The 20,133-nt window shown below is 37.0% G+C and overlaps 1 protein-coding gene across 2 annotated transcripts in view; it reads left to right on the top strand.

Annotated features, from left to right (window-relative positions):
• Nucleotides 1-20,133, top strand: part of Zc3h13 (zinc finger CCCH-type containing 13) — a 76,864-nt gene that overhangs the window by 46,310 nt on the left and 10,421 nt on the right. The window contains exons 11-17 of one of the 2 annotated variants that reach the window (XM_010637035.3): nt 3,836-4,027; nt 8,426-8,975; nt 10,115-10,218; nt 10,556-11,752; nt 12,695-13,210; nt 16,983-17,135; nt 18,712-18,912. In XM_010637035.3, coding sequence (XP_010635337.1) covers nt 3,836-4,027; nt 8,426-8,975; nt 10,115-10,218; nt 10,556-11,752; nt 12,695-13,210; nt 16,983-17,135; nt 18,712-18,912 — 2,913 coding nt within the window. The remainder of the gene's footprint in view (nt 1-3,835; nt 4,028-8,425; nt 8,976-10,114; nt 10,219-10,555; nt 11,753-12,694; nt 13,211-16,982; nt 17,136-18,711; nt 18,913-20,133) is intronic. The other variant, XM_019209411.2, reaches the window with a different exon arrangement.

Genomic DNA, 20,133 nt, shown 5'->3' on the forward strand with positions numbered 1-20,133 from the left:
CTTTGCAGTTATTAAGATTATTAAAATAGCCGGTTGTATTATTTAGAATTATGCTGCAATTATTTTAAGGCTTCAAATCTGTTACACATAAATTCTGTGAGAGAGAGAAAGAGAGGAGAAAATGTGCTACAGAGAGAATTTCCAGCTGTTGCTTTGTATGGTTTGCTTTTCATGTGCTCTTTTAAATTTTGAGTGAACTCCAAATTGTGGTATTTCTGTGAGGTTGAAGGCAGAACCTTCTAGAGATTTTGCTTTTTTTTTTGCCAAACATTACTAGATTATCACAGCCCCAGTATTGCTTCTCTTTCCTCTAATGCACCCCCTTAATTTTTAATAAAATTTTTAAAAAATGTATTTTGAATTAATTAGAAATTCACAGAAGATTGCAGAGAAGTGTATGGGGAAGCTCTTTACACCCGCCCCCCTTGAGCTTTACCAGTGTGTTAACATGTTAACATTTTAACTATGGTACAGCATTGAAATCAAGAGGTTATTACTGGTATGATCAATCTATTGTTACAGTTTGAGCTAGATATCCCCCCAAAAACCTCATGTAGTCATAGGTGGCTTTTTCAGAGGTGGCTGATTCTAGAGTGTGTGATGCTGAGATTAAGGGTGTGTGATTACTAAACCAGTGCACTGATTGGTTCAGCACTGCTCTAATCCCAGTAATTTGGATAAAATACAAGGGGAAGAAAGTCACTGTTAAGGTTCTCTTGTTACTTTACTAACTTCTGGCCACCACGAACTGTTTGTCCTCTGTGATGCCCCTCTGCCATGTGCCATTCTGCCTTGGAGCCAACTAAATATGAATAGAAACCTCTACAAACTTTGAGCTAAATAAACCCTTTTCCCTTTAACTTTGAGAGTTGGGTATTTTGTCTCAGCAACAAGAGAAAAGTAACTCAGAATTTGGTACCAGAGAAGTGGGGTCCTTGCTGTGACATTACCTGGCCATGTGGCTCAAGAACTTTTGGAACTGGCTTGTGAGAAGAGTTTGGGAAGGTTCAGAGATGCTGGCTGAAAAAGTGGAGCTGGAACACTTCAGGTTGTGGTACATGGGATATTCTGGTCAGAGCTCAAAAGACCAGAAAGCCAGTAAAGACCAGGCTCACGAAGTTTCTGCTAAGAAAGTCTGCATTTTGCTCCTGTGTAGAGACTGCCTGAGACTGAGATTAAGGGCAGCAAACTAATTCATTTGGCAGAAGAAATTTCAAGTCAGTCTAATGTTGAGGCAGTAGCTTGGCTACTGTTGGGTACTTTTAGCCAGATTTATGTTGAGAATCAAGAGCAAAGAGCCCAGCAGAATGATTTAAAAAATGATTTAAAATTTGGCCAGAAAGAAAGCTCTAGTAAATTGCAGCCTGAAAAGATAGAACAGAGGCGATCTTGATTGCTTGAGAAGGAACAGACTAGAAAAGATGGCCTGAGAGCATCAAAAGAAGGAGCAGGACTCTACCCTTTGCAGCCTCAGAATTTCAAAAGGTAAAGACTTTGCTTTGAGAAGAGAGCTCCAGAGCACCCTGTTCCAGAATGGTGGCAACCTAGGGAAGTTGTTCCTTGGGATTTGGTTTATAGACACTGGAGGACCCCTTACAGCCAAGCGAAAAGCTCCAGCAGGCAGCAGAACTTGGCATCATCTGCATGGTGCTGGTGTTAGGTGCATGCAGAATGCAAGAGTTGTGGGGTCAGGAAGACTTCCACCCAGATTTCAAAAAGCCTGGGAGGCCAGGCAGTGTGTCCCTGAGAGGGCAGTGTATGAAGTTGTGTGAAGCCAGGGGTGCAGAGGAGACCCCAGAAGTTTGGAAAAGCCAGAAAGTGGATTGTCCAAGGAAAACTATAATGAGGGAGTAAAGCCAGCACTCGAGAGAAGCTCGGTTGTAGCCAACCACCTGCAGTGCCTAAGGGGCAGAGCCTCTTGGCAGAACCTTTTGAAGTTTACAACTTGCCACAGATTGCCTGAGGTGCTGGAAGTGGAATTGCAGGATTTAATGTTTGCCTTCCAGGATTTTGGACTTGCTTTGGTCCCATTCCTTTGTATTCCCCGTTTTGGAATGGAAATGCCTTATCTTGTGCCATTGAATGTTGGAAGTACTTAACTTTCTTTTCATTTGTATGGGAGTTTGCAGCTAAGAATTTGCCTTAAATCTCAGGAGACTTTGGACTTGGACTTTTCAGCATTGCTGAAACAGTTAGGACTCTGGCAACTCTCAGAGGTGGATTAAATGCCTTTTGCATAAGGAATGTACATGAAAAAAATACGAAAAATAAAGGAATGTATGAGTCTTTGGGGGCCAGGGGCAGAATGTTACAGTTTGGGTCTAGATGCCCCCCCCCAAGCCTCTTGTGATAGGTGGCTTTTTCAAAGGTGGCTGAATCTAGAGTGTGATACCTGGATTAAGGGTGTGTGATTACTAAACCAGTACAGTGATTGGTGTGGCATCACCCTAATCCCAGTAGTCTGGATGAGATAAAAGGGACAGAAAGATACTGTTAAGGTTCTCTTGTTGCTTCACTACTGTCTTTGCACCATGAACTGTTGCCCCTCTGCCACCTTGCCTTGGAGCCAGCCAACTATAGACTGAAACCCATATGAACTATAAGCTGAGTAAACCTTTCTTTCTTTAACTTAGGGTATCAGGTGTTTTTTTCTCAGCAACAAGAGAAAAATAATTTAAGACATCCATAGAGTTTATTGAGGTTTCACTGGTTATAAATGCGCTTGTATGTATATTTTATGTGTGTTTGTAGCTGTGTGCTTTTATCATAAGTAGCATTGTATTGTCTTCTCTGTAATCAAGGTACTCATCTGAGACGTGTATGGTAACATTCCTGTGGTCCTAGCTACTCAGGAGACTGAGACAAGAGGATCGCTTGAGACCAGCAATATAGGGAGACCATCCCCCCAAAAAAGACTCTGAAATGTAGCATAAAATTCCCTTATTTTACAAGCCATTATAGCTATGCCCATACCTTTCCCCTATACCTGAGCCATCTAATATCTTACATCTTACATTGTTTTCATGAATATGTCAGACTCAAGCTTTGTATATTCTGTTGACATTGTTTTGTTGTTGTTATGGGTTTTTTTGTTTGTTTGATTGGTTGGTTATTTTTTTGGTTTTTTGAGATAAGGTCTCACTATGCTGTTCAGGCTGGCCTTTAATTCACTGTGTAGCCCAGGCTGACCTCAAACTCAAAGTGATCCTCTTGCCTCAGCCTTCTGATTGGGATCACAGGCATGTACCACCTCCCCTAGCTTCACATTGGTTTTTTTTAGTTGTCTTATAGTTCATTCAGATTATTGCATCTATCAGTAATGGGTTCCTTACTCTTAAATACTATCCCACAGTACACATTTACTGTGATCTAACCATTTACCACTGAAAGACATTTGAGTACTTTCCACTTTGGGGATATTATAAATGAAGTTAATAAAGACATTTGTTTCCCACATCTTTTAGTGAAAATTTTCAGGTAGCACTTTATGTCACCATATTGTTTGTGTTCTATATTGGAATATTTTCATCATAAACTAGAATTAGATGTGAAGAAATGTGTTTTGTTTGTTTGTTTTGTTGCTTTTTAGGTTTTGAGTCCTCTTGCTTTATGTTTCCATTTTTCATAGATATGGAAACCTTGGATTTAGCAAATTATTAGTCAGTCTTTGAGCAACCTGGGCATTCTGATCCAAAGTATTCAACAGTGACTACCACATTTAAGAACACAAAAACAATTTAAAGTGTTGTTGTTTTTTTTTTTTTTTAGGGGGAAAAGTTGTGATTGATGGAGGTTGAGTGTATGTGAAACATCTGTGTGAATATCCTTTTTTTAGGAAGCCGGGGAACCAGAGGCTCTCAAATTGATAGTCACAGTAGTAGTGGCAACTATCATGACAGCTGGGAGACTCGAAATAGCTACCCTGAGAGAGACAGATATCCAGAAAGAGATAGCAGAGATCAAACAAGGGACTCTTCCTTTGAGAGAAGACATGGAGAGAGAGACCGACGTGACAACAGAGAAAGAGGTTTGTCAAATGGAATTTTGGCCATTGGGGGAATTGTACTTTAAATGGTTACCAATTTATCTTTTAATATAGAATATCTTTTAAGAATTATGCGTGCTGGCACATTGGAAACAGTATTCATATAATCTTCCTTGTTCAGTTGGGGTAGAAGGAATTATGAAACTGGCTAGCTACCAGTACCTAAAACAGCAGAATACAAAAGCTAGGTTTCCCTCCTGTGTGTCTCTCATCTTAACCAAGCAGCAAACGACTCTGTAAAGAATATAGGTGATTGAGTGCCATCCTAGTCCATTCTGATTCTAGAAATACCTAAACCTATTACCAGTAGAGTCTTCTAAGGACTGTCAGAGAGCTTGGAAAAAATGGTGATAGGACTGGAAATTGTTCATAGAAACATTTTATTCGTATTCTGTCCTGATGTATACATTTGCTTTAGCTAATTTTATGTTAATCTGTTAGATGATCTCTTAGAACAGTTTTGAAGCAAGATTACTAAGAGGCACTTAAGGGTTATAATTACCTTTTTTGCAAGTTTTTATTGTCTCTATGTATTAAGCCCTTAAACATTTAAAATCTTAAGGTTTCACCTTGGCTGATTACTAAAGTGAGATTTACTGTAATGCTGAGATTAATATGAAATTTAATGGACCAGATAATTGAATATTTGTGCTTTACTGTGGCTGAATCAAAGATGTAATAAAGTATCTTGCTATGGGTAGAAATGGGAGAAGAACAAAGTCTGTAAGACACCATCTGTGTTTGGGAGCTAGATAGGTTCAGAGGCAGAGAGTTGTTGAGTGAAAGGTAAGCCTAATGTATTTGAATTAAAAAATGTACAGTGTTTCCTTAGTTATAAATAGGGCTGTAGTTTACATATTTTGTGTTTTTGAAATTATTTCTCAGAATTTAATATTATGTTCTAGTAATTTTTTTCTTTTTTCATATCCTTACTCAGGTTTATGCCTGGATTAAGCAGTAATATTTGGTTTAAATCTCGTGTTTAACTCAGCCACACTTATTAAGCTTTTACTAGGTACCAACAACTATGATAGTTGCTTTACATATATCTTTTTTTTCGAGACAGATTCTCACTATGTAGTTGAGACTGACCTGGAACTCACTATGAAGCCCAGGCTGGTCTCGAACTCACAGCGATCCTCCTGCCTCTGCCTCCTGAGTGCTGGGATTACAGGTGTGCGCCACCATGCCTGGCACTTTACATATATCTTTGACTTCTCTTTACATTATCTCTGTGAGTGTAGATATGGTAAAATTATCCATGTTTTGCAATTTGAGAGAGATCTAAGAGAAGTAATTTTAATATTACAGAGAAGTTCTAAAACTATAATTCACATTCAAGTCTTCGGACTATAAATCTAATTTCTATTTTATTTTACTGTAACTACTTCAATAAATATCAGTGTTAGGACTAAAAGAGAAACATTTTTAGGTTAATGATACAGTCTGCAAATATGTTTTGAGTACCCATGCCAGGCACTTTGCTAAGCATTTGGAATCAGTATTTCTTCTCCTTATAGAACTTAATGAAGCAGGAAGACAAAAAAAGAAAGATTTATGAGGCTATCAGGGAAACAAATAAGGAATCCAGATAGAAATAATAAGAGAAGAATCTACATTAAGTGTTTATGAAAAAAATTGAGGAAATGACATTTCTGTGGAAGCATAAATATAGGAGAAGCTTCTAACTTTGCTAAGATTTAGGTGTAGAAGATTCTCTGGAGAGGAAAGAGTAGTTGCAAATTCCCAAAGATAGGAACTAGCCTAACCTGTCTTAGAAATGAAAGATTAATGTGGCTAGAATATGATGAGCATTCAGGGGGTTGATAAAGGTTGAGGGTAAAGATGTGCCCAGTCAAATAACTTGTTCTGTGCTCAAAGATTTAAACTTCCTTTTAAATCTGACCATCACAAACTAATCGTGATAGATAATAAAAGTGGTAATTGCTACTACTTTATGGAGTTCTATGAGAAACTAAGGGAGTAAACACAATTCTGAGGGATTTTTTAAAAAGCTGGTTTAACTAAAGAAATAATTTCTGAAGTAGGACCTAAAAAATATGTACATTTGCTAGAGGAAATGATAAAAGAAGTATTTTACAGGGAGAGGTGTAGCATAAGTACATATACATGACTGAAAGAAACACATGCTTTAGTGTAAAGAATTATATTTTGAGGTTGGAGTAGTGTGCTATAACTGGTGGGGAAGGAAAAATACTGGGGCAAAAGGACTGATGAGAGACTAGGCTAGTTTGTAAATAACCTAATAATTCAAGGTAAAAATTTTGAATTTAATTGCTTTTCACTGCCTACAAATGACTGTTTAAGGAAATGTAAAAAATAATTTTCATCAGAAATTTTAAGAAGATAAAGACACCAACCACTTAGACTGTTGATGACGTAGTCATCTGAGAAAAGCTGACTAACTCTAAATGAATGTATAGAGATGGGAACAAGAAAAGAAAGAAATACTCTGGAAGTAAAAGTAATGGTACTTGAGAATAGTGTGGTCAGTTTTTGTTAAAAGGTATGTCATTCATTACGATAAGAAAATATGTGAAGAGAGACACATCTTTGAAGAGCACATTTGAGGGAAAGATAAGGAACATAGTTTACATGAGTTAGACACATTTTTATCCTTTGCATTGGATTATTCCATTTTCCTTTGAAATAAAGACCATTGTTATTTTGCTTGGGAAAATAAAAGTTTTAACTCTGTTTTATCCAGTCACTCCAAGTGTCCAAATAAAGTACAGCTGTCTATTCACTGGTACAGCTGTATTCAGAAATTTTAAGTATGAATTACAGCAAATTTCAGTGTTGAATTTGTTTCAGGTTATTTTGTAATTGATTTTGGTTGTGATTCCCATACCAAGCATTCAGACAGCATTCTGAGGAAACACAGTATGATACAGTAGAACTGTTTTAAATTCAAGTTGATTTTAGCAAAGTAAAAGAAAAACAGACTTCTATTAGTCCTGATGTCCTAATACAGCTACTATCTTGGTAACTCTGACAGATAACCAAAGTCACTTGTGGACTGTAATTTGTTTTTTAAAAGGAGAGAAAAGATTGAACAGAGTTTATTTTATTTTAGATTTAAAATTCCGTGAACTTTTAAAACTGACAGATATGGGATCTGTAACCTCTAAGTAGTAAATATAGATGTCTTGTCTTTTTTATCAGTGATGAGGAAGGAAGTTCAAGTTGCTATATTGAACCTTTCATGAGAAATATTCTAAAATCATCCTGCTTAATAAGTTGATAAATGGAGCATTGGTCAACTTATTTGACATAGTATAGTTTGATGTTTATCAGTGAATCAGTAGACATTATATAGTATGAAAATAGAAACATCACAGTAGCCTAGATCGTACCATAGTAGTTGCTTTCAGAAATAGCTCTTTGGAGAAGTTCATGCCATCTTCTTATACACTTTTGATCCCATACTAATTTCCTATTCAACTGGATAGCATTATTCATTTTCTGTGTGTTTATGTGATTCGTATGTAGATTGGAAATATATAAGACATTATATAGTATGAAAATAGAAACATCACAGTAGCCTAGATCGTACCATAGTAGTTGCTTTCAGAAATAGCTCTTTGGAGAAGTTCATGCCATCTTCTTATACACTTTTGATCCCATACTAATTTCCTATTCAACTGGATAGCATTATTCATTTTCTGTGTGTTTATGTGATTCGTATGTAGATTGGAAATATATATATATAAAACTTTTAATGTATTATTATAACTGCATATCAGTGATATGAGACACTTTTTTACATTTGATTGTTCCAAGATTGTTAGACATCAGTACCCTTAATTCTAGTTGAGGTGTGGTCTACTATATTTTTCTCACATAATAGTTGCACTTTGATGTGTATATGTTTTGGCCTGAAATTAGAGGTGTGACTTACAAGGGAAATTTTTTTTTTCCTTCAGCTCCTATGTTCTACACCTCCTGCTGCCCCTATCTTTTGCCACCAGTGTTCTCAGGTCCTGCTGGGGGGACAGAGAAGATCAGAGGTGAAGGGTAGAGATGCCAGAAAGTGGGTTGGAGCAGCGGGCTGGAGGTAGGGTAGGGAGCATGCAGAGAAAGCTCAGAGATGGATCAGTGCGAGGGGGAGGAGGTTGTTGGGAAGCAGAAAATGATAGTTAGTTAGTGGGCAAATGGAAATTATATTTAAGAAAATACTTTAAAAGGTCCAGAGGTGATTATTATTTGGATGATTAAATTAAAAGTAAATATAATACTTGATTTTTACTTTGTTGTAAATGTGACCCTATACAGAGATAAAATTTAAGATTTGCCATGCTCTCTTACCTGTAAGTTACATGTCAAATTAATCACTGACAAAACTTGATTTCATTGTAGATCAAAGACCAAGCTCACCAATTCGACATCAGGGGAGGAATGACGAGCTTGAGCGTGATGAAAGAAGAGAGGAACGAAGAGTAGACAGAGTGGATGATAGAAGAGATGAACGGGCTAGAGAAAGAGATCGAGAACGAGAACGAGACAGAGAACGGGAGAGAGAGAGGGAACGGGATCGAGAAAGAGAAAAAGAAAGAGAACTAGAGAGAGAGCGTGCCAGAGAACGGGAGAGAGAGAGAGAGAGAGAGAAAGAGAGAGAGCGTGAAAGGGAGAGGGATCGTGAACATGACCGGGAACGGGAGAGAGAGAGAGAGCGAGACAGGGAAAAAGAGCGGGAACGAGAAAGAGAAGAGCGGGAAAGGGAGAGAGAACGAGAAAGGGAGAGAGAGAGAGAGCGGGAACGAGAAAGAGCAAGAGAAAGGGAGAAAGAACGAGAACGTCAGCGGGATTGGGAGGAAAAGGACAAGGGACGAGATGACCGCAGAGAAAAGCGAGACGATATCCGAGAAGATCGAAACCTAAGAGATGGACATGATGAAAGAAAATCCAAGTAAGAATGAATATGAGTGAGGTTTTTAAAGGTACATTTCAGTGAAGAATTCAGAAGTGTCATTTAGTGTTTTTTAGTGTGCTCCTTCATTTTCTGTTAAATCTTTTTCTTCTCTGCATGTTCCCGTATTTCACATTTAATATTTTATATTTACATGTAAATATGTATTTGCAGTATAGTCTTTAAACATCTAGGAAAAATAATTTTTAAATTGAATTTTTGGATCCAGCGACTATTAGTCTGAAAGTTGAGTGAAAATATAAGAAAACACTGGAGTAGTGAAAGCACCAAAGATATATAAATCATTACTAATTTAAAGCTCAACTAAGGAAAAATTGAATGTATGAATTGTCTTATTGTCACCAAGTGCTCTTGTTCTAAGAAGGGGAAAGGAACTAATTTTTTTTCAGTGTGCCTGTAACATACCCAGCATTGGGTATGATGTAACTATTTTATTCCTCACTGCACTTTTGTGAGATGGACTTTTAACCCCCTCACCCCATTTCAGAGGAGAAAGCTGAGGTTCAAGGAGTTTAAGTTTGTATAATGAGCAGTGTGGCTGTAAGTTGAACTCACAGCCTTTTTACTCTAAAGATAATATTAGGTTTCCTCATCATCTTCCTTGCTTACGGTATTTCTATTTAATAGAAATGTAAACTGATGATGTTTATATTGAAGGCCACATTAATTAATTAATTGATTTGTCTGTTGTGTTTTTCTACCTTGCAGTATTTCATTCTGGTTATTTTCACTCGAGTCAGTCTACATGTATAACGAAAAGAAAGAAATGTTGCTTTGTATTTCAACTTCACAATTTTAAATATTAGCAAATAAGATAAAGAATTTTTATTAAAGACACTGAATATCCATTTGGTGGGAAGATTTTGTTGTTGTTGGGGTTTTGTTTTTTTTTTTTTTGTGCCGGGCTTCAAACTTGGGACCTTGCACTTGTGAGGTAGGCGGCAGCACTACTGAGCTAAATCCCTGGCCTGAATATCATTTGTATGATGCATCTCTGACAATATTGCTTTCCTACAAATATAAGTTCTAGTTATATTTTTTTTAAAAGCTAATAAAAAACATAGTAATCATTTTCATCTTCTGGAATTTTATAAATTACATTTGCTTACCCAATGTAGGAAGCGCTATAGAAATGAAGGGAGTCCCAGCCCTCGACAGTCACCTAAGCGCCGTCGTGAACATTCTCCTGACAGTGACACTTATAACAGTGGGGATGATAAAAGTAAGCACAATCTGTTTCGCTGTCTCTGTATTCATATTTATTTGTAACCATGAGACCATTTTTTGACAAATTGGAGCTGATAAATTAAGATTTTTAAAAAGCTTCCTGCTCTAATACCCCTAAACAATTCCTTTTATGACTGACGTATGTTAGAAACAGTAATCACAGTAGCTCTTTTTCTTTTTGTAGTTAAAGCTATATTTTTATGTAACCAAACTTACTGCCATTTAAAAATTTTTTAAATGAGAAATGAGAGATTATCTCCCTTTTCTTTAAATGTAATGTACTGTGTATATTGACCTGAGGAAAATGGGATTATGTTTATTTTTTTATGTAGATGAAAAACACAGGCTCTTGAGCCAGGTTGTCCGACCTCAAGAATCTCGTTCTCTGAGCCCATCACACCTCACAGAAGACAGGCAAGGTAGGTGGAAAGAGGAAGATCGTAAACTGGAAAGAAAAGAGAGCTCAAGGCACTATGAGGAGCAAGAACTCAAAGAGAAAGTTTCTGCTGCAGATAAACAGAGAGAACAGGCAGAACTCCTAGAAAGCTCAAGAGCACGTGCACAAGACATGATGGGCCACCACCAGTTTGAAGACCGTGATGTATCTGATCGAGCTCATGACGAAAGTAAGAAAAAAGCAAAACTTCAGAAGAAACCCATCAAGAAAAAGAAAGAGGATGATATTGGGATAGAGAGGGGTAACACTGAGGCAATATCTGAAGATAGTCAAGTCTTTTCACCAAAAAAAGGACTGAAGAAGAAAAATACTGAAAAAAAACATAAAAGATCCAAAGGTGATTCTGATATTTCTGATGAAGAAGCAACCCAGCAAAGTAAGAAAAAAAGGGGCCCACGGACACCTCCTATTATAACCAAAGAGGAACTAGTTGAAATTTCCAGTGGTAAAGATGGCACACCGGAGGATCCTCAGAGGAAAGAAGACACAGCCTTCAGTGACTGGTCTGATGAGGATGTGCCTGACCGGACAGAGCTGACAGAACCAGAGCGTGCTGCCGCTGCTGCTACTCCTGGTAGTACCCCTTCTCCTCTGTCCTCTCTTCTCCCTCCTCCACCTCCTGTGGCTGGTGGTGCTGCTGCTCTTGCCTCTGCTGCTGTTTCTGCTGCTACCAGCTCTGGCGCCATTTCCACCTCTGCCACCCCCACCAGCAGCAGCAGTGCTCCTTTCACCAGTGAAGAGTCACATAGAAAATGCCATAGAACACGGGTGGAAAAAGTAGAGGCACCTCACATCACTATAGAAGACACGCCACACCGCAAGCCATTGGATCAAAAGAGGAGCAGCAGCCTTGGGAGCAATCGGAGTAATCGTAGTCACACCTCTGGTCGTTTGCGCTCTCCATCCAATGATTCTGCCCATCGGAGTGGGGATGACCAAGGTGGTCGAAAGAGAGTGCTGCATAGTGGCTCAAGAGATAGAGAAAAAACAAAAAGCCTGGAAATCACAGGAGAGAGAAAATCTAGGATTGATCAGTTAAAGCGTGGAGAACCCAATCGAAGTACTTCTTCAGGTAATAAAGTTGAATTATGATCTAATCAGTGTTTCTTATTAGTATATTTTATACAAATTGTAATTCTAAAGTAATGCTAAATTGGTTATTTTATATAATGCCTTAAATTTTATGGAACCTAAAGGCCTATTAAAATCTCACCTGGGGCTGAGGATTCAGCTCAGTGGTGCTGCTGCCTGCCTCACAAGCACGAGGATCTGGTACCAAAAAACAAAACAAAACAAAAAAAAATCACCTGTTATCATTTTAATACCAACATTATAATAGAGGTCCAGTGTTACTAGTTTAATATCACAATCTTAGAGATATGTCTTGATGTCTTAGTCAAAAGCCATATGTTTTCAAGTCCTGTTGCACAACCTCCCAACACCAGCCTATCCTTCCTGTAGCTTATGCTGCCTTTTTTCATCACAAAAAATAAGACCAGAGTGAGGAGAGATCAGAGAATGAAATAACTAGTTCTATTAATGTCTAACCAATTTATATACTTAGGATATCTTGTACCTGTAGTGGAAATAGACATGAAAGCCCCCCACACCCAACGCACACTGGGAATTTATCCTGCAGCCTTCACACCAAGCTATATCTCTAGCCCTTTTTATTTTTTGAGACAGGGTTATCCAGGTTGCTAAGTTATCCAGGCTGGGCTCAAACTTGCAGTCTTCTGTCTTGACCTCCAGAGTGCTAGGATTACAGTATGTCCCACTATGCCTAACTATAGAAACTTGTTTACCACTTTTATAGAGAGAGAAACTTCCCCTTAAAATAGTTATTTGGAGAGAGAAATATATAATAGTATACGTTGTGTAAATACAATAATCATATATGAAGTGAAAAATGTGGAGAATATGGAAGATAAATCATACATATTTAAGGGCTCCAAAATATTTTGTTTTTATTTTATTATATGTTAACTTTTTGTGTATGGCATTTTAATTTTAGATCGCCAGGATTCACGAAGCCATAGTTCAAGAAGAAGTTCTCCTGAGTCAGATCGGCAGGTCCATTCAAGATCTGGGTCATTTGACAGCAGAGATAGACTTCAAGAACGGGATCGATATGAGCATGAGAGAGAGAGGGAGAGAGAGAGGAGAGATGCAAGGCCAAGGGACTGGGACCGAGAGGCTGATAAAGATTGGTCAAGGAACAGAGATCCTGTTAGATTGCGGGAACGAGAAAGAGACCGAGACAAAAGGAGAGAATTAGACAGGGAGAGAGAGAGACTAATTCCTGATTCTCTTGATAGAGACAGAGAAAGAGATAGAACTTTTGAGAGTTCTTCTCAAATAGAGTCTGTGAAACGCAGTGAATCAAAACTGGAAAATGACTATGAAAGAGACCTAGAAGGCTCTTCTCGAGACTCAGTAGCTTTGGATAAAGAAAGAATGGATAAAGATCTGGGGTCTGCACAGGGATTTGAAGATCTTAGTAAAACTGAGAGACCTGAGAGTGTGGAAGGTGAGTGCTGCGTGCCTTTTTCTGTTTCATGGCTCCTTTGTTTTTCCGATTTTGTGGGAAACAGTTATTTCTTTTGAGAGGCCATCCACCAGTGGCAGATTGACTGATTCTTTTATACAATAAGAAAGTGATTTAAAAAATAAATTTTTTTTCTCAGTACTAGTGTCAATGCAAATTTGGTTCCGGTAAGCCTATGAACGAAATGAAATAGTGATTGAAATAAGAGAGCGCAATCAGTTAGGTAATCAGTTCTGCAACTGCCTCACCATTGAAATAAAAGGTTTCTTAGATGCTGTCTCTATAGATGTTAAAGAGCAACCATAACATCCTTTACTTAAATGCTAAAAAAAAGTCACAAAAATTCAAATACCTTCTTAATTCAGAGAGGGATTCAAATAACCACTAGTGGTTCTTTTTCTTTAGGGCAATTGAAAATGAGAGCAAATACATAAAATAATAACACTCCTGAAACTGATTTAATGATGGATCCACTGAAGAAGCCTGCTGGCGCTTCCCACCCCTAGATTGTAGAGAAGTCAGCATCTGTGTTGGCCCAGTCAGAGCTGTTTGTGGCTCTGTGGAATGTCACTGGTCCACTCTGGCTCTACTCACTGCCCTTACTCCCACTCTGCCAGACAAACTGACTGTTTTAAGGATGAGGGACACGGACTGCAATCACAGGAGAGGTATTTTAATGGTTGGTTTAGTTACATTCATTTATACCCCAATTTGTAGCTCCATTAGAACCATGGCTTGTGATTTATGCTCATTTTTACTCCCAATTGAGATGAACATGTAATGTGAAGAAGGCTGAGGTAGAAATGTTTTTGTCAAGTTCAATAGAAAAATATATGTAATGGATGGTAGTTTTGGATATCTAATCGAAAAACCAAGAAGTATCAGGATCCACTTTTTTGTTGTTGTTTTTTGGTTTGTTTATTTTTGTTTTGAGATGGGGTCTCCCTTATGTTGTTCAGGCTGGCCCTGAACTTTCAGAAATCCTTCTGTATTAGCCTCCTGAGCTCAGGGATTACAGACATGGGCCACCACACCTGGCTAAAATCCACTTTTAAAAGCAATAGATTTCACTATCAGCTAAATGCTATGTCATATGGTAAATTAAGATAAGGAAATAGAAGATTATTGCTTATGTACTAATTGTCTTTATTCTAAAACACTGATGGCGAACCTATGGCACACATGGCACAGCAGGCATGCAGAGCCCTCTCTGTGGGCATGTGAGCCAAGTTGTCCTAGCAGCCGAGCATCATATAATAGTTGTTTTGTCTAAACTAAAACCTCAGTATTCAGGTTTAATTGCAGTGCTGGCACTAAATGAGTGGGTTTTGGATTTCAGTTTGGGCACTCTGTCTCAAAGAAGTTCGCCATCACTGTCCTCGAAGATTTACCCCAAATTTAGAAAAGCTGACCTTTGCCTTTTCATTTTCTGGTCCTTCTTTGTACTCATTCTTCCCATTTTCTGATAAACATTTTCCCTTTCATCTTCTCTTACTCAAACTTCAAGTCTTTTTTGGTGGAGAGTACCAGGGATCAAACTCAGGACCTTGCCCTTGCAAGGCAGGTGCAGTGCCACTGAGCTTAATCCCCAGCCCCAAACTTCAAGTTTTAATATATGTTTATTACTTCCTCTATGAAACCTTCTAGTGCTATTGATATTTTTTTTCAAATCTTACAGCACTTTTTGTAGAATTGCTACATTGTATTATAATTATTTTTCCAGGATTTTATCCCCAATATGTGTGCTCTTTTTTAGATACTAGCTTTCATTCTTTGTCATGAAGACTATAGTAAGGACACAATAAAATATAGTAAGGGTGATGAATGAAGATGTGTTCTGCCTGAATATACAACACCCCCTACATCTTATTTCTTAGTTAAGTGTAGCTCAGGTTATAGAAATAATATACTTCCTCTCAAAATTGTCCCAGAAATTCTGCCTTCTTACTCCTTGGGACTGTCCAGCTCTGGTATCAGTACTTATTATTCTGTTATAACTTTACCACCTTTTTTTTTTTTTTTTTTTTTTGCCACACAATAACCTTTGGCCTATAGTAAAATTCATTGCTTTTAAAAGTGGATTCAGAAAGAAAAAGAATTCATATATCTCTTGATTAGCTCATTAGATGTTCCAATATGTCATTTGTTATGTATATTTTCTTCTGACTTGACAAAAACATTTGTCCCTCAGCTTTCTTCATATTATTTTCACATCAGATTTAAGTATGAATAGCATCAAATGATGGACCATGGTCCTAATGGAAGTACAGTCTTGGGGAATAATTGAATATAATTAAACTAATCATCACGATAGCTCTCTTATAATTGCTGTCAGTGTCCCTCATCCCTTGGATCTGTAATTTGCCAGTTGATACTACAGATAAGGAAGCATAGAAATTTAGAGGTGAACTACCTGCTGAGTAGAAATATTTTAGTCACTTACAGTAAGAAAATAAGTTGGGTAAACTTAAAAACATAATTTTATTTTGTGCATTTATGGTTAGATATATAAATTGTATAACAAAGTTATTAAAATTGGTTACCATAGAGATAAAGTGGTGGTGATATGGGCATTATTATAGAATTCAGTAGAACAGAAAATTCTTAGAATGATTAGAAACATTTCATAGCCTCATTTTATTTCCTGCACATTCATACCCATAAAGTATACTGTTGTAGTGTGAAAATATTTAGTGTATAGATAGCTAATAATTAGAAATACTAAGCGTTTGCTATAGATTTAGGATTAAGTTTGTGACTAATACACCAGGACATGCTGAGGTACTAATTGGGAAAAGTTGGTTGACATGGAGAAGTGGAATGAACACTACTGGTAATAACAAAGACATTTTGAAATTGTATTACAGCATTCTCCTAGAAGCTTCATTCATTAATTGAAAACATTGAGATAGGTTCAATCCCTGGTACAAAAAAAAAAAAAAAAAAAAAAAAAAAAACATTGAAATAGGAAAGACGAATTGGGAGGTTGGGGAAGAATTAATGCCAATATTACATTTTACCTCACTGCTAGAAAGTGTATTATATAATGAGTTAAACATTATAAAATAAGATTTACATTTTTTAAATAATTTTGCAATTTTTAAATTAGTTTATTTATATAAAGAAACTGTAGTCTTCTGAAGTAGAGTTTTCAAACTGTTAAAATTCTATTATCAAGAATTAACACACTGCAAACACAAGGTCCCAAGTTCAATCCCCAGTACCAAAAAACCCCACAATATACATAATATTCAACATTAGTGTATTAGTTGTAGCTTTTATTTCTGATATTTTAATTCTAATCATATAAGATTTGAATATTGCTGTCTATACTGTATTTTTAGTACTAAAAATAAATTTAATTAAAGGGCTGGAGATTTAGCTCACTGGCCCACACTTGCCTCGCAAGTGCAAGGTCCTGAGTTTGATCCCCAGTACTGAAAAAAAAATTTTTTAAATTAGAATTTCTCCATTATCTTTTGAAATGATGTTTTCACTGATTAAGAAATGTAGTTTTCTGGTTTAAAAATGCTTTTCAGGCAGGGATTTAGCTCAGTGGCACTGTGCCTGCCTGGCAAGCACAAAGTCCTGAGTTTGATTTCTGGTATGGAGGGTAGGGTGCTTTCAACAGTGTTTTAGAGTGCACATCCTCTACCTTTTGGCTTGACTTAGATATCCCTTCCCTTTAATTTTCTTTTTCTTTTTCTTTTCTTTTCTTTCTTTCCTTTTTTTTTTTTTAACATTGTTTACTTAGCAGGAGATGACGAATCCAAGTTAGATGATATACATTCATTAGGCTCTGGTGCTGGAGAAGGGTATGAACCAATCAGTGATGATGAGCTAGATGAAATTCTGGCAGGTGATGTGGAAAAGAGAGAGGACCAACAAGATGAGGAGAAGATGCCAGGTAATCCTTGCAGAGGTGGTTGAACATAAAAATTACCACATTCATATTGTTCTCTGTTCCTTTTCATCTTATTAAATTGATATGACACCCTCTGAGTTTTTTGCTTCATATTTTAATTAAGGATGAAAGACCAACAAAATTATAGTGTATACACCTGGTCATCTGTTCATTTTGAAGCAGATGTTGCTTATGAAAGATCCTTTCTAAAGGTTTTTATGTTTGTTTGTTTTTGGTTTTGGAGTGTTTTGTTTTGTTTTTTGAAACAGTGTCTCATTGTGTAGTCCAGGCTTACCTTGAACTCACTGTGTAACCTAGGTTGACCTATGGCGATCCTCCTGCTTCAGCTTCCTGAGTGCTAGGGTTACAGGCTTTCACTACCATGCCCCATCTCCTGTACAGAGTTTAAATCGGCTTGTGGCACTGGAATTGTGAAGCACTGTATCATGTACCTATCATGTAGAACACTGGTAGACAATCAGTATGTGGTAAGATTCTGGATCATATACTGTGAACCTTAAATTCAAGCCTTTTTTTATAGTGAAGACCTCTGCTTGGTCTAGATACATAAAATATGAAATCTTTATTTTGATTTCCTCTATATCCCACAATTTTTTCTACTAATATGGAAGTTATGTATGATTCTTCCTTGTCTTTTCTGAAAACTAGATTTTGTTTTTTTTTTTTTTTTTTTTTTTTTTTGGTACTGGGGATTGAACTTGGGTCCTTGCACTTGCAAGGCAGGCCACCGAACCGCTAAGCTAAATCCCCGGCCTGATACTAGATATTTTTGAGTGAAACATTTTATTTTTTCAACTGTTCCTTCTTGATAGAGGAACAATTCTATCTTCTTGATAGAGGAAAATTTGTTCCAGTGTTAATAGGTACTGATTCTTAAAGGAATTTCATAATGAATTATTTTTTAAAACTAAATTTTGTATTTGTGCACACACAGATTTAGCCCTGAATAGGATACTAGTACTATGTTTCAGAACATGAGACATAATATATTCTTTTGTTGGGAATCTCCCATGTAGTTTAGATGAGCTATTTTTGTAGTAATGGATTAACTTGCCTGTTTTCTTTTGGTGAGAAAGTTAATTATTTGTAAAGGTTCTTATATTTTAAACATTACTTTTTATGGGAAAGCTTTCATTTTAAGAATGTGAAATTTTTGGTTTAAAGTACTTACTAGTCAATGCATGTTCACTTGATAGATAGGTTCCCCCCCCATATCCATGGAGAGTTGGTTCCAGGACCCCTGCAGGTACCTAGACCTGTGGATCCTTAGGTCCTGTATAATATGTAACCTGTACAATGTACACATATCCTCCTTCATGCTTTAAATCATCTCTAGATTAACTTAGAATTCCTAATACAATGTAGGTGAGTGAATAATGACAGGGAAAAAGTCTGTACATGTTCATTACCAGCAACTTTTTTGTGTATTTTTGATCTGTGGTTGGTTGAATTCACAGATACAGAACCACCTGGATATGGAGGGCCAAATGTATTTCTCTGTAGATAAGACTTCTATTTCTTGATATTTAAAAAAAATCCTATATTTTAACTTTTACAGATCCATTAGATGTGATCGATGTTGATTGGTCTGGTCTTATGCCAAAGCATCCGAAAGAACCACGGGAGCCTGGTGCTGCACTCTTAAAATTTACACCTGGAGCTGTTATGCTGAGGGTTGGAATTTCTAAAAAGTTGGCTGGTTCTGAGCTCTTTACCAAAGTAAAAGAAACATGTCAAAGACTGTTAGAAAAACCCAAAGGTAATTCCATTTTACTTCATAATGCCTACTATAACTGCTAAGATGCTTTTGAAAAGGATTACTTGATTGTTATGTGTACTTACAAGAAACTGGTTTTTGGAGGAATCACTCAGTCATAATCTTCATCATCAAAATTCCTTTTTAAAATTTATTTGGAGAAAAACTTAATCCCACAGAAAAATTGCATAAATAGTAAAATGAATTTGCTCTTCTTTGGAGTTGGGGTGGAGTTGCGGGGGTAAATGTACAACCTAGAAAAAATACATATTTTGCATGTCTAAACAAACTGTGTGTCTTGCCAACTCTTTCTCCTGGAAACTATTTCTATCCAACTGCCGATGTCTAGGTTGAGCTTTAACAAAACCGTAGCAAAGCATGGTGGTGCCTGTAATCTCAGCATTCTAGGAGGCTGAGGCAGGAGACTGCCAGTTTGATCCCAGGCTGAATAACAGTGATTTAATAAGACCTTGCCTCAAAATAAAAAAAGGGCTGGGGAAATTACTCAGTGCAAGGCCCTGGGTCAAGCCCCAGTGCTGCCCCAAAAAACTTTGTGAAGAGCTTGATCGGTGTGAGCAGGTGGGCTGGATTCTGCGGGCCTAGCCCTTGCTTCTTATTGTTTACTCTTTCAGTGGTAGTTATCATGGGCAGTTGAGAATGATTGCACCTCAGCTATGTGCTGCAAGAGCAAATGTGCCCTACAGTGCCTGGGGTGTAGGGCATTATGAACTGCTGCTATTTTGTCTGAAAATACTGTATCACATTGAGTTCTCTCCCTATTGAAACAACTCTATTCTATAGTCCCTTCATTTATTGTTTCTGAAATGTTTTGCTCTTTCACTTAATTTGGTGTCTGTCATAATTTGTTTTATAGCTTATTAATAATTAGTGAGGAGAGGTGGAATAGATGACAAAAAGGAAAAGGAGGTAAAGGTAAAAGCAGTAATCATGTCCCTGAGAATAAAATTATTTAGTTAAAAGAATTAACATAAGACTAATATATATCTGACTAATATAAAACTGGAAAACATTATTTCACAAGTTTTCTAATCAGTGCCCTTTTTTTCTCCTTTTAGCATAAACAGTAAAATTTTTTTATTTTGCTCTGACCCAATAAGCAGTGTGTGTGCATGAAAAATTTTAATTATACATTTATTCACCTGAAAAGTGATCAAGACTTGGATTCGTGCCCCCCACTTTTTCTAGTCTAGTTGGATCTCTGGT

Source organism: Fukomys damarensis, unplaced genomic scaffold, assembly GCF_012274545.1.
Source record: "Fukomys damarensis isolate Sample0158 unplaced genomic scaffold, DMR_v1.0_HiC HiC_scaffold_38, whole genome shotgun sequence".
Classification (NCBI taxonomy): Eukaryota; Metazoa; Chordata; class Mammalia; order Rodentia; family Bathyergidae; genus Fukomys; species Fukomys damarensis.